This window comes from Erinaceus europaeus, chromosome 4, assembly GCF_950295315.1.
Source record: "Erinaceus europaeus chromosome 4, mEriEur2.1, whole genome shotgun sequence".
NCBI lineage: Eukaryota > Metazoa > Chordata > Mammalia > Eulipotyphla > Erinaceidae > Erinaceus > Erinaceus europaeus.
This window is the reverse complement of record NC_080165.1, coordinates 104,887,688-104,899,809: the sequence shown is the minus strand read 5'-3', so window position 1 is coordinate 104,899,809 and position 12,122 is coordinate 104,887,688. Positions and strand designations below refer to the sequence as shown.

Sequence of the window (12,122 nt, the reverse complement as noted above, 5' to 3'; positions counted from 1 at the left end):
GGGCACTCACTCCAGCACGTCACGGTTGAAGGGCTTCTTGCTGTTGCCCAGGAACTCCCCGATCATCTGGCGGCTGAGGCCCTTGCGCTGCAGCAGGAAGTGGGCCACCCCAATGGGGGTGTCAGGAATGAAGCCTCGTGAGATCAGGAACTGGATGCCCTTGTCTGGGTTTCTGGGGGTGAGGGACATACAGTGAGCTGGGGCCCCCACTCGTGTCCTTCCCTCCTGTCTCCTAGCCCTCAAGCCCAGAGAAGGATCTGGGGTTCACTTTGTGTCCATCCCAGGGGATGGGGTGGTCTGGCTGGGCCAAGTGAAGTGTCCCAGAGGGAGGGGGCAACCCTCTGTCTGTGGCTCCCTGTCAGGAGAACTTCCTCCCACCCACTCCTGCAGCCTCTCCCCAGCACCCAGTGCACCCTGAGTCTGGAGTAGGGGGGTGGAGGGGGGAGACTGGTGAGAGCCCAGTCACAGCCTCATTCCCTATCAGTGTGGGGACCCCTGCTCTCAGGCTCAAATCCCAGCACCACCATCAGCCAGAGCTGAGCAGTACCCTGGTCTGTCTTTATTTAAAATAAATAAATAAATAAATAATATACATGTTGAAGAAGAAGAGGAGGAGGAAGGAGCCTGTTCTCCAGCATTCTCCCTATGTTTTTTTGTTTGTTTTGTTTTCTTTTTGCCTCCAAGGTTATTGCTGGAACTTGGTGCCCGCACTATGAATCCACTGCTCCTGGAGGTCACTTTTTCCCCCTTCTGTTGCCCTTGTTTTTATCATTGTTATTATTATTACTGTTGTTGTTGTTGGGTAGGACAGAGAAAAATCAAGAGGAGTGAAGACAAGAGAGGGGAAGAGAAAGAAAAGACACCTGCAGACCTGCTTCACCACCTCTGAAGGACCCCATTACAGGTGGGGAGCAGGGGGCTCACACTGGGATCCTTAAGCCGGTCCATGCACTTCACACCATGTGCACTTAACCCTGTGCACTACCACCAGATGGTGGCTCATCTCCCCGAAATGTCTGTCTCTTGAGACCCTCTTCAGGTCCCCATGCCTGTCCATCATCACAGTTGAGTAAATTTAAAAAATAAATAAATAGGGGGTCGGGTGGTAGTGCAGCGGGTTAAATGCATGTGGCACGAAGTGCAATTACCAGCTTAAGCATCCTGGTTCGAGCCCTGACTCCCCACCTGCAGGGGAGTCTCTTCACAGGCAGTGAAGCAGGTCTGCAGGTGTCTGTCTTTCTCTCCCCCTCTCTGTCTTCCCCTCCTCTCTCCATTTCTCTCTGTCCTATCCAACAATGACGACATAAACTACAACAACAACGTCAACAAAAGGGGAAATAAATTTAAAAATAAATAAAGGTCAGGAGCTGGGTGGTGGCAGGCACACCAGGTGACTACCGTGCATGAGGACCAGAGTTTGAATCCCCATTCCCCACGTGAGGGTGTTGGGGGAGCTTCATGAGAGGTGAAGCAGTGCTGCAGGTGTATCTCCTCTTTTGCTGTTTCTCACCCTGTATGAAAAGAACAGCCACCAGGAGTGGTGGAGTCATTGTACAGGCATTGAGCCCCAGCAATGACCCTGGTGGTAGGGAGGAAGAGGAGGAGAACTACCATGATGACAGCAGTGGGTGGGGGTGGGGGTGGGGGCTTTTCAGCTCAGGGCTACCGAGGCAGAGTGGAGGGTGGAACTGAGGGTCTTGGTCTGGAGATACCAGCTACTAGCTGCAGAGGAATGTCTGACCTCCCTCTGCTTCCTTTCCTCTCTTCTCTTTGGCTCCATGTCTGCCAGCTGCATACCTTTGTCTCCTCTCAGCCCAATCCCTCCCCTATACCCTCCCTCCCCTGCTTTTCCAATCCAGGACTCCTGCTCCATCTTCCCCCCACCCCCAAACACACCATTCACTTATTCCTCTTGATTCTCTGACCCTCTCTCTCCCTGAACTGTTCTGGCTGTGCAAACACAGCTGGGTGTGTTGGTTTGTTCCTATCCCTTCTTAAAGTCCTAACAATTAAAAAGTGAGATGTGAGGGCTGGGGAGACAGCACAGTGGTCCTGTAAACAGTCTTTCTTGCCTGAAGCTCTTAACTCCCAGGTTTAATTCCCAGAACCACCATAAGCCAGAGTTGAGCAGTGCTCTGCTGTGTCTCTGTGTGTGTGTGGGGGGGGGGGGGGGGCAAGGTGTGAGGAGCCAGAGCGCACACATTACTATGCTCAAGAATACAGGTTCAAATCCCGTCCCCAACCACAGAGGGAAACTTTTAAGAGTGGTGAAGCAGGGCTGCAGGTGTCTATCTTCCTTTCCATCTCCCCCTCCCCTCTTGATTTCTGTCTGTGTTTATCAAGAAAAGATGAAGAAGAAGGAGGAGGGGCAGGGAGAGGAAGAGGAAGAGGAGGAATGGGGAGGACAAGGGGGAAGAAGAGGGAGGAGGAGAAGGGGAGGAAGAGGAGGAGAGAAAGGGGAGGAGGAAGGAGAAGGGGGGAGGAGGAAGAAGAGGAGAGGAAGTGAGGGGGAGAAAAGGAGGAGGAAGAGGAGGGGGAGGAGGAAGAAGGGAGGGAGGAAGTGAGGGGGAGAAAAGGAGGAGGAAGAGGAGGAGGGGAAGAAAGGGAGGAGGAAGAGGAGAAGGGGGAGGAGGAAGAGGAAGAGGAGGAAGGGGAGGAGGAGAAGAGGGGGAAGAAGAGGAGGAGGGGAGGACAACTAGGGGTAGTGGGTTTACGGTGCAGGTACTGAGCTCCAGTGGTAAACTCTGGTGACAATAAATAAGCAAGGAAGGAGTGTGGTGGTGGTGTTGGGGGGGCTGCCCCTCACATGTTGAAGAGGTTGAGGCCGATGCGGTAGAGGCGCTTGCGCAGCGTGTCTGTGGAGAGCGTGGGCGCGCGGCAGCCGGCCGGGTCCTCGCAGTGCAGGCGCGGGAGGCTGAGCACCATGGCCTGCAGCGCCTCCCGGGACGCCGCCTCCGAGCCCGCGGGCCCACCGCCGCCGCTCAGCCGCTCCAGAGGGTCCCCGAGCTCGGGCCCTGCGCCCCTTGCCTCGGACTCAGCCTCGGCCCCCGCCGGGCCGCCCCCCGCGCCTTCCTCCGGGATCTCCTCCGCCTGCGGCGCCACGGGGTGCTGGGCCGGGGGCTCCGCCGCGCATGCGCGACCGGCGGCGGGGGCGGGGCCGGGGGGCGCGAGCGGGGGCTCGGGGGCGCCGGGGGCAGGCTGCGCGCCCAGACAGCCGGCCAGCGACAGCGACGACGACACGGAGATGTTCTGGCTGGCGATCTGCACCGTGACGTCGCGGAAGGCCATCATGAGGGCGCCTCCGCGGCCGGGCTCGGCGGCGGGGTCACCGGGAGGCGCGGCTGGGGGCTCCCCGGGCTCGGGCGCGGCGGGGGCGGGGGCGGGCAGCGCGGGCGGGCGGGCGGCGTCCTGCAGCGAGCACACTGCCTGCAGGCTCCAGGAGCTGAGCGCGTCGTCGATGGACTTGGCGAGCGCCTGCACCTGCTCGGCGAACGAGCCCTCGAGCTCGGTGAGCGCGCCCGCCGGCCGCAGCCCCAGCAGCGCGCAGCTGTCCAGCAGCGCGGGGCCCCCAGCCGCCCGCCCCCGGCGGAGCGAGATGCGGCGCGGCAGACGGCTCTCCAGCAGCGAGTTGCGGATCTTCTCGAAGTTCTTGCTGAGCTGGTACTGGCGGAAGGCAGTCTGGATGGTGCAGGCGGCCCGCCGCGACACCAGGTGGCCCCCGTACTTGTGCTCTAGCATTTCAATCTGCGGGGACAGAGGGAGGCAGAGTTAGGGCCTCGCCCCCCAGCGGGGTCTCCCCAACATGGGGGTGGGGGGGAGACAGGGGACAGGGATACAGTGGTGACAGCTGTTGTTAAGTGGCCATATGAGAAGGGCTGGGGAGACAGCATAGTGGTTGTGCAAGACTTTCCTGCCTTGAGGTTCCAAGGTCTCTGGTTCAGTCCTCAGCACCACCATCAGCCAGAGCTTAGCTGTGCTATGGTGTGTGTGTGTGTGTGTGTGTGTGTGTGTGTGTGTGTGTGTGTGTGTGTGTGTGTGTGATTTAAATAAAACATTTAGCAGAAGAGACAGCATAATTTGGATGCAAAAGATTTTCATGCCTGTGATTCCAAGGATCTGGCTTCAGTCCCCAGAACCACCATCAACCAGAACTGAGCTGTGTTCTAGTCTATATGTTTCTCTCATTTAAATAAAACATTCAGCAGAGGAAACAGCATAATTCAGATACAAAAAACTTTCCTGCCTGAGTCTCTGAGGTCCCAGATTCAATCCTCAGCACCACCAACAACTATAGCTGAGTGTTCCCTGGCATCTCTCGCTCTTTCTTATTAAAATCAAATAAATAAAATATTTAGCAGAGGAGACAGCATAATTGTTCTGCAAAAGACTTTTCCTTCCCCTCCCCTCTCAATTTCTCTGTATACAAAATAAATAAGTAAAATATTTTTAATTAAAACTTTAATGTTCATATCATATGCCTATGGAAGTACTTATGGGTGACATGGATAGGTTGAACTGGCATTAACATATGCCATCAAAAAGGGAAAAGGTCACAAGAAAGTTTATCTGGAGCTAGGTTATGACTTATGACTATTTGAGTTTAATAACAGTTCTTTCTGCTTTTATGCACCTATGAAAATAATTAGAGAAATGAAGAAATGCTCAAAGAACTGCTGCTATTTTGGATCCCTTTTCAGCTCTCCCCTCCTCACTGAGGGTAGTTGAGACATGGTCATTATATTTTATTATTATTATTATTTTTTAAAGATTTGGACTAGTGAAATAGCTTAGTTAAATACTGCACTACTTTGTCATGTCCCTGACCCAGGTTGAGCCCAGCACCCACCTCAGTGAATGGCTTCAGTCATGTGTTTCTCTCCCTCCTGCCATTTATTTACTTATTTTGCCTCCAGGGTTATTGCTGGGGCTCAGTGCCTGCACCATGAATCCACTGCTCCTGGAGGTCATTTTCCCCCCTTTTGTTGCCCTTGTTGTTGTAGCCTTGTTGTGGTCATTATTGTTGTTGTTGACACTGTTCATTGTTGGATAGGAAAGAGAGAAATGGAGAGAGATGGGGAAGACAAAGAGGGGGAGAGAAAGAAAGACACCTGCAGACCTGCTTCACTGCTTGTGAAGCGACTCCCCTGCAGGTGGGGAGCCGGGGGCTTAAACTGGGATCCTTACTGCCACTTATTTTTTTTAAAATCAGTAACCAAAAAAAAAAATGTATGAGCAAGACCAGAGCCCCCTCAGCTCTGGTGTTTGGGTGTGGGGTCAAGTTTGTGTGGGGCCTGTTGATCCCAAGTATGTCCCCAGTACCCCAAGGCTTCTGCTGAGTAAATGGGGTTGGATGCTTCCAGAACAGGAGCCCTGCATTCCAGTGTGTCCCCAATTCCTGTGGCCTCTGCTGTCAGCAATGTCACAGGCCCCCCATGGGGGCTGGCTGGGGTGGGGGAGGCTGCTAGATCATCTGGGTGGATCTCAGCCCCAAGAAATTTCTAGAATGGAGCCAGCTTGTCCTCAACCCTGTCCCTTGTCTGTGGCCCTTTCTCCCCATAGGTTGCTCCTTCTTAGCAGAGCCTCTCAGGAGAGACCCAGGCCCCAGAGCTACGGGTGGTCAGCACCCTGAACATGCCCTTCCTCAAGATAGGGCAATTCATACCAGGCCAGGACATGTGAAGGATGGGCATGGCAGCAGCATCTGGGACACCAGCATTCCACAGGCACTTCCACAGGGAAGTGAGGAAGAACACTTCTTTCCTCAAGTAATGTCCTGAGCTGATGTGGTGCTCATAGCCACATATCCCACTTACAGTTATTCCTGAGCTGAAATTTGGTTTGTTGGGGCTGAGATGGAGAAGTTGGGGCCAGAGTAGGGCCCTTCCCCTGTCCCCAGGGCCATGATGGGTAGGGACACAGGCTGAGGGGCCTGATTTCCAAGTTGCAGATGCTACTATGATGCCATCCTGACTTCCCTGGGCAGATGACCTTGCCAATATGTCCCAGAATCTCACCTCTCCACAGCCCTACATCACTAGAGAAAGCTATAAACAGGCTGGAGTTATGGATCCACCTACCAACGCCCATGTCCTGCAGAGAAACAAAGACAGAAGCTAAAACCCCTACCTTCTGCACCCCATAAAGAATTTGGGTCCATACTCCCAGAGGGGGAGAAATGTTAGGGGAAGGTGATTAGAGGGCTCTGATCCCCAATTCCACCAGGACTCTGAGAGAGAAGAGGAAAAAATGGAGGACACTCAGAAATAGTGTTGGGTATAGGTATGACTTAGAAAGGAGGAGAAGACATGATCATAGAAAAAATGGGCAAAAATATAGATAGTAGATAGATAAATAGACAGACAGATATAGAAATAATAGTCAACCCAAATCTGTGACCTTGGGAGAAACCACTGCAGTTTCCAATGGGAATGGGGACCCAGAACTCTGGTGGTGGGAATGGTGTGGAATTATATCCCTGTTGTCTCATGATTTTGTAAATCAATATTAAATTACTAATAAATAAAAGTCTGGGGAATCAGGCAGTAGCACAGCGGGTTAAGTGCACATGGTGCAAAGTGCAAGGACCCGCGTAAGGATCCCGGTTCAAGCCCCCGGCTCCCCACCTGCAGGGGAGTCCCTTCACAGGCAGTGAAGCAGGTCTGCAGGTATCTGTCTTTCTCTCCCCGTCTTCCCCTCCGCTCTCCACTTCTCTCTGTCCTATCCAATAACACCGACATCAACAACAATGATAACTACAACAATAAAACAAGAGCAGCAAAAGGGAATAAATAAATTAAAAAAAAATTTAAGTCTGGATTCATCCCTCAGAGGGGACTCATGTTTCAACCTGCTGCTCACCCCACTCACCCCCAGGGAAGTAGCTACCTCCTGAAGCCCTGGCCATCCCTTCTGCTCCCTAGCTTGGCTGAGATACCCTCATACCCTGGAAGCTCCAAAAATACAACCCTAGCTCCCAGCAAAATGGGATGTTCCCACTCTGGCCTCAGTGCTTCAAGTCTCACTACTGTCCGCCCCCCCGCTGGACCCCCAGGTTTGGGGACAGCATGCTCTCTATCCTCCTACATCTAGCCCTCTGCTCTGAAGATGTTTCCACCAGGGCCCCTCCTGGAAGGATCTGCACCTCACAAGGCACAGGGCCTCAGGCGGAAGGCTGAAAATGCTCCTGTTCCTCCTCCTTACTTAACTGTAGGGCCTTAATGGTGCACATAAAAATCAGGCCAAGCTATTGCTGTGCAAAGAACTTACACAAGCTTTGATGCTTAAAACAACACCTATTTATTTTCTTTTTCTTTTTCTATTTATTTTCTGATAATTCTGTAGGTCAGTAGTCTGCACCTGGGAAAATCACTCAGCTGGTAGAGTTCAGGACTTACATACATGGGGCTCCTGCTTTGAACCCTGGTGCCACATGTACCAGAGTGGTGCTAGAGCTACCCTCACTATGATAAGAGACAGAGAGAAGTAGAGAGAGGAAGGAAGGAGAGAGAGACCTGCAGCCCTGCTTTACCACTTGTGAAGCTCCCCCCCTATAGATGGGGTCCAGCGGCCTGAATCCAGGTCCTTGCATTTGGCAATGTGTGCACTCTGCCAGATGAGCTATTCCCTGCCCCTATAGAGAAATCTTTAGAAAGAAACAAATACATTCTGGAACGGATGTCATCAAGCCGTCCTCTGCCTGCCACATTCACTGCTTTGCTCCTTGAACATGCAGTGAATGCATGGATGAATTAACGCCAGACTTATCATCATGACTCCAAAAACCCTCTTACCCTGGCCCATACTCCACTTTCCCTGCCTCCCCACCTGCCACAAACTCGCCTCCTCTGCAAAGCCCCCTCACCCTCCAACCTTCTCTGCCTCCTTTGGCACTGCCCTCTTCCACCTGCCCACAGCCCCTTGGGCTGAACCAGGATTCTGCCTCCCCTGCTCTGTGCCCCACAGCTTCCTCCTGTCTGCTCCCTACTGAGTGCCCCAGCTTCACTGCAGACTGACCTGCACCCATTCCTGAGCCTGTCCTGTCTCCATACAGTCTGCCCCAGCTGCCACCTGTCCCCAGTGACCCTCAGGGAAGGGCTGCAGTGCCTTAAATATTTTATTTATTTTCACAAGGGAAAAACAAGCATGGACCACTACTTGGGTCTGACATAGAGTGGGGCCCAGGACACTGGGCCCTGTGCTGATGCTACTCTATCCTCCATCTTAAAAATTTCTCTGTTTGTTGTCAAGACAGATATAAAGACAGAGAGAAACAGCATCCCTCTGGCACACAAGGTGCTGGTGACAGAACTCAGGATCCCATGCTTGAAAGTCCAGTGCTCTCACTGTGAGCCATCCCCACCCCCCATCCACCTTACACTGACTCTTAGCACAGGCTTTCCATTGCTCCAGACCACTGTCACAAGTCAGCACACATGTTTCCTCCTGGAATCCAGCCCTGATCAGTGCACCCCCTGCCCCCCAAAAATCTGTGGGCACACCTGCTTTGCTCACCCCTCCTCTGCCCACTCCTGGCCTCCCTACTCTGAGCTGGCTCTTTACCTCTTCTCTGGTCTGCAATGAGCTCCCCATCCTCTTACTGGTTTGTTAATGAGAGAGAGGGCAAGAGAGAAGGAGCGAGGTAGAGTAGGGGGAAGGCAATGAACCAGAGTATCAGTCTTATTTGTATAAGCGTGCACTGCCAGGGACTGAACTCAGGACCTATGCTTGAGAGCCCAATCCACTGCACCATTGCCAAAGCTGCTTGAGTCTCACCTGGGCCCCTGCCTGAAGAACTCCTCCTTGCTTTGAGCCTCGTCCTATCCCATAAGTGTCTGCATCATGGAGCCTTCTCTACCTACCAGCCTCCCTGCCTCATGTCCCTGGGAAACTAGCCTTTGACATTTATCTGAGCTCCCCACCCCACACCCCATCAGTAGACAGGGTGTTCACAGCCACAGAAGGCTCCCCCCTCTTGTTATTCCCCTCTGTCACTGCAGGGCACATAATTCAGGCTGCCCACTGCTGGGCACAGGGAAGGGGTTTAGAGCTTGGCTCTTAAGTTCTCACTGTGCACTCAACACAGGAACATAGCCACCTCCCATCTACTGCAGCCCCGTGCTCACTGCACTCCACTTCCCCTCCAATGCCCACATTCTTCTCTGTGCCTGAGCTGAGCCAGAGGGCAGCGCAGCCCAGTTGCCTCTGGGTCTGGCTGGAAGGCAGGCTGCACATGACCCCCCAACACCTCTCCAATCTCAGAGCTCCTAGACAGAGCTCCAGGTCAGACCCACCCACCAAGTTAGGACCTCTCTCTCACCCACATTCACCCTGATCTTCACAGGACAGGTCAAAGAACAGATGGGGGTTGTAGGGTACCCCCAGAGAGAGGGATCTAGAGTCCACCAGCCCAGGAGCAACTCTGAGCCCTGTGAACCATGGGTAAATATGGCCTCTCCTCCATCCATTCCAGAGAGGGGTCACTCAGCTCTGGTAGAATCAGGGTGGAGAGGGATTAAGTCTCCTTTCTGAAGGCTGCTGGTCTGCAAGCTTGGAGAAAGGCAGCTTTGGGAAGTGTGGGGACCCCCCCCCATACCAATCCAGGAGCCATCCACTGGGAACACTGACACATTAGGTGAAGCTGCTATCCCTATGTCCCCACTAAGTGCCTTCTCGCCAACCCCCACCCCCTGCCCCGCACATATGGGACAGGAAGTATGGCACATGGCTGGCCAGGCCTACCCTGCAAAGAGGGGAGGGTTGTTCACTCACCCCTTTGTCTCTTCACTGCCAGCCAGCTGTGACAGGCTGAGGATTCTGACAACAAAAGTGTATCTTCGATGACATCAATAACAACAACAATAATACTACAGCAATAAAAACAACAAGGGTAACAAAATGAAATAAACATATAATAAATATATTTTTTAAAAAGTTTATCTTCAAGGGCAATCACTCAACAGATGAGGCAATGAGGCAAGCAGTGCCCCCTCTGGGTGTGCACACACAGTCTGATGGTCCCCAGAACAGCAATCCCGGCCCCCGTATGGGATGAAAGCAGCTACCCAAGGACATAGAGCCCACCCTGGACACTCACAGAAGGCTGGCAGGCCTGAGGGGTGGGAGGTGACACTGTCTAAGACACTTTCCTGTCCAAGGACTATAGGACAGGTGACAAGTAGGATCACACAAACTTCCAGAAACCCAAGTAGAGAGTCCTGACCCCAGATTGAGGCCCAGCCCTCTCCCCTCACAGGTCACTGGGTCCTTTTCTCCTTTTCATCCTAGCATATTTTTCATGCAAATGCTGCATCATCACTAGGGTAGAGCATGTGTCCTGCCCTCAAGGAGGAAATGGTTGGAGCCTGGAGGGGGTGCAGTGGCTTGGACTCTCAAGCATGGCGTCCTGAGTTCAGTCCCTGGCATTGCATGTACTAAAGTGATGCTCTGCCCCCCTACTCTCTCTCCCTCATTAATAAATAATCTATTTTAAAAAAAACAGTGGGAGGGGCAGTAGTGCACTGGGTTAAGCACACATGGCACGAAGCTCAAGGACCAGCATAAGGATCCCGGTTCGAGCCCTGACTCCCCACCTCCAGGGACATCGCTTCACAAGTGGTGAAGCAGGTCTGCAGGTGTCTGTCTTTCTCTCCCTCTCTGTCTTTCCCTCCTCTCTCCATTTCTCTCTGTCCTATCCAACAACAGTGACATCAATAATAATAACTACAACAATAAAACAACAAGGGCAACAAAAGGAATAAATAAAATTAAAAAGAAAAAATTTTTTTAATAAAAGGGAAAAACGGACTCTGGGAGCAATAGATTCAAAAACAGAAGGAATCAGTAACAAGGAGAAACCCTGAATGCTATGGCTGAGAAGAAACCCATTTGTCTTGGGGGGCAGGAGTAGCAGATAGAGGAGCAAAGCAGAGGAGTGATGGGGCCAAGTGCAGGAGTGCTGAAGGGAGTGGGAATGGTTGTGGCTGAGGCAGAGGGAACAATGTGTGCAAACCCCAAAGAATGTGAGGCAAAGGAGGCCCAGAGAAGGTGAGCAACTCACCCTACTCACACAGCTTGCCTGCAGGGTGGAGGAGCTGAAAGCCCCCTTGTGATGTGTGCCATGCCTGCCTCTCCTCATGTTCCACCAGTCCCCACCTAACCTCAAATGAGCCAGTACTGGAGACCTGCTACAGCTTTTGCCAGCCCTCTAAAGTATGAAGGATATCACCAGCAGAAAAGGTCCCCAGAGGCCACCAGAGTCCTGTGCCAGGCTCCCTGACCCAGCTGGCCACCAGGGGTAAGCCTGGTTCCCAGCCAAGAGCAAACACTGACTTTATTTTGTATCATGAGCTGGACACTCCTTACACTAAACTGCAATTGGGCCAGGAGGTGGCACACCTTGCTGAATGCATAAGTTGCCACATGCAAGGACCTGCGTTCAAGTCTTTGGCCCTTATGGGGGGGGGGGCGGGCTTCACAAGTGGTGAAGCAGGGCTGCAGTTGTCGCTCATCCCTGCTTCCTTCTCAGTTTCTCTCTGTCCCATAAAATAAATAAATAAATCTTTTTTTAAAAAAAGAAAGTTTTAAAAACTTAAACTTCTATCTCTTGGGGGGACAAGTGGGGGAGGGTTCTTTCCCTTTTCTCTTCGGTACCCAGCACTTTTGTTGCTTTGCAGTCTAGAGTTAGACCAGGAGAGTCATGTGGGAGCCCTGGAGGCTTGGGAAGTGCAGGAGACTGATAGGTGCACTCTGTCCTCAGGGGACCAAGCCATGTGCACCAAGTTCCCTCTCCCCCCTCCCCCCTGTCAGCTGACCACCCAGATCACAGCACAGTGCCCAGATTAACATTTTTTTTCATGTTTTTCTTGCCACTGGGACTTCACTGAGGAATCATGCCTGCATAATTCTCTCTCTCTCAGTGGACTTCTATTCAGATAGGCAGATAGGAGTGGAAAGGGCAGAGGGAGAGAGAAACAAAGAAGGAGAGACAGAAAGAAGAGGAGAGACAAGAGAGAAGGAGGAGAGATACCACAGCACTATAAAGCTTGTGAAGCTGCCCCTTTGCAGGATGCTCCCATGTGGTAGCTGGAGGCTCGAACCTGGGACTTCATGCATAGTAAAGTGTG

The 12,122-nt window shown here is 52.6% G+C and overlaps 1 protein-coding gene across 5 annotated transcripts in view; it reads right to left on the bottom strand.

Annotated features, from left to right (window-relative positions):
- Positions 1-12,122, bottom strand: part of IQSEC3 (IQ motif and Sec7 domain ArfGEF 3) — a 75,565-nt gene that overhangs the window by 23,134 nt on the left and 40,309 nt on the right. For all 5 annotated transcript variants that reach the window (XR_009549564.1, XR_009549563.1, XM_060190319.1 and 2 more), the window contains 2 exons: positions 2,807-3,744; positions 11-172 (listed from right to left, as the gene is read on the bottom strand). Coding sequence is in view for 3 of the 5 variants with exons in the window: in XM_060190319.1 (XP_060046302.1) it covers positions 11-172; positions 2,807-3,744 (1,100 nt within the window). In the remaining 2 variants the exon portion in view is untranslated. The remainder of the gene's footprint in view (positions 1-10; positions 173-2,806; positions 3,745-12,122) is intronic.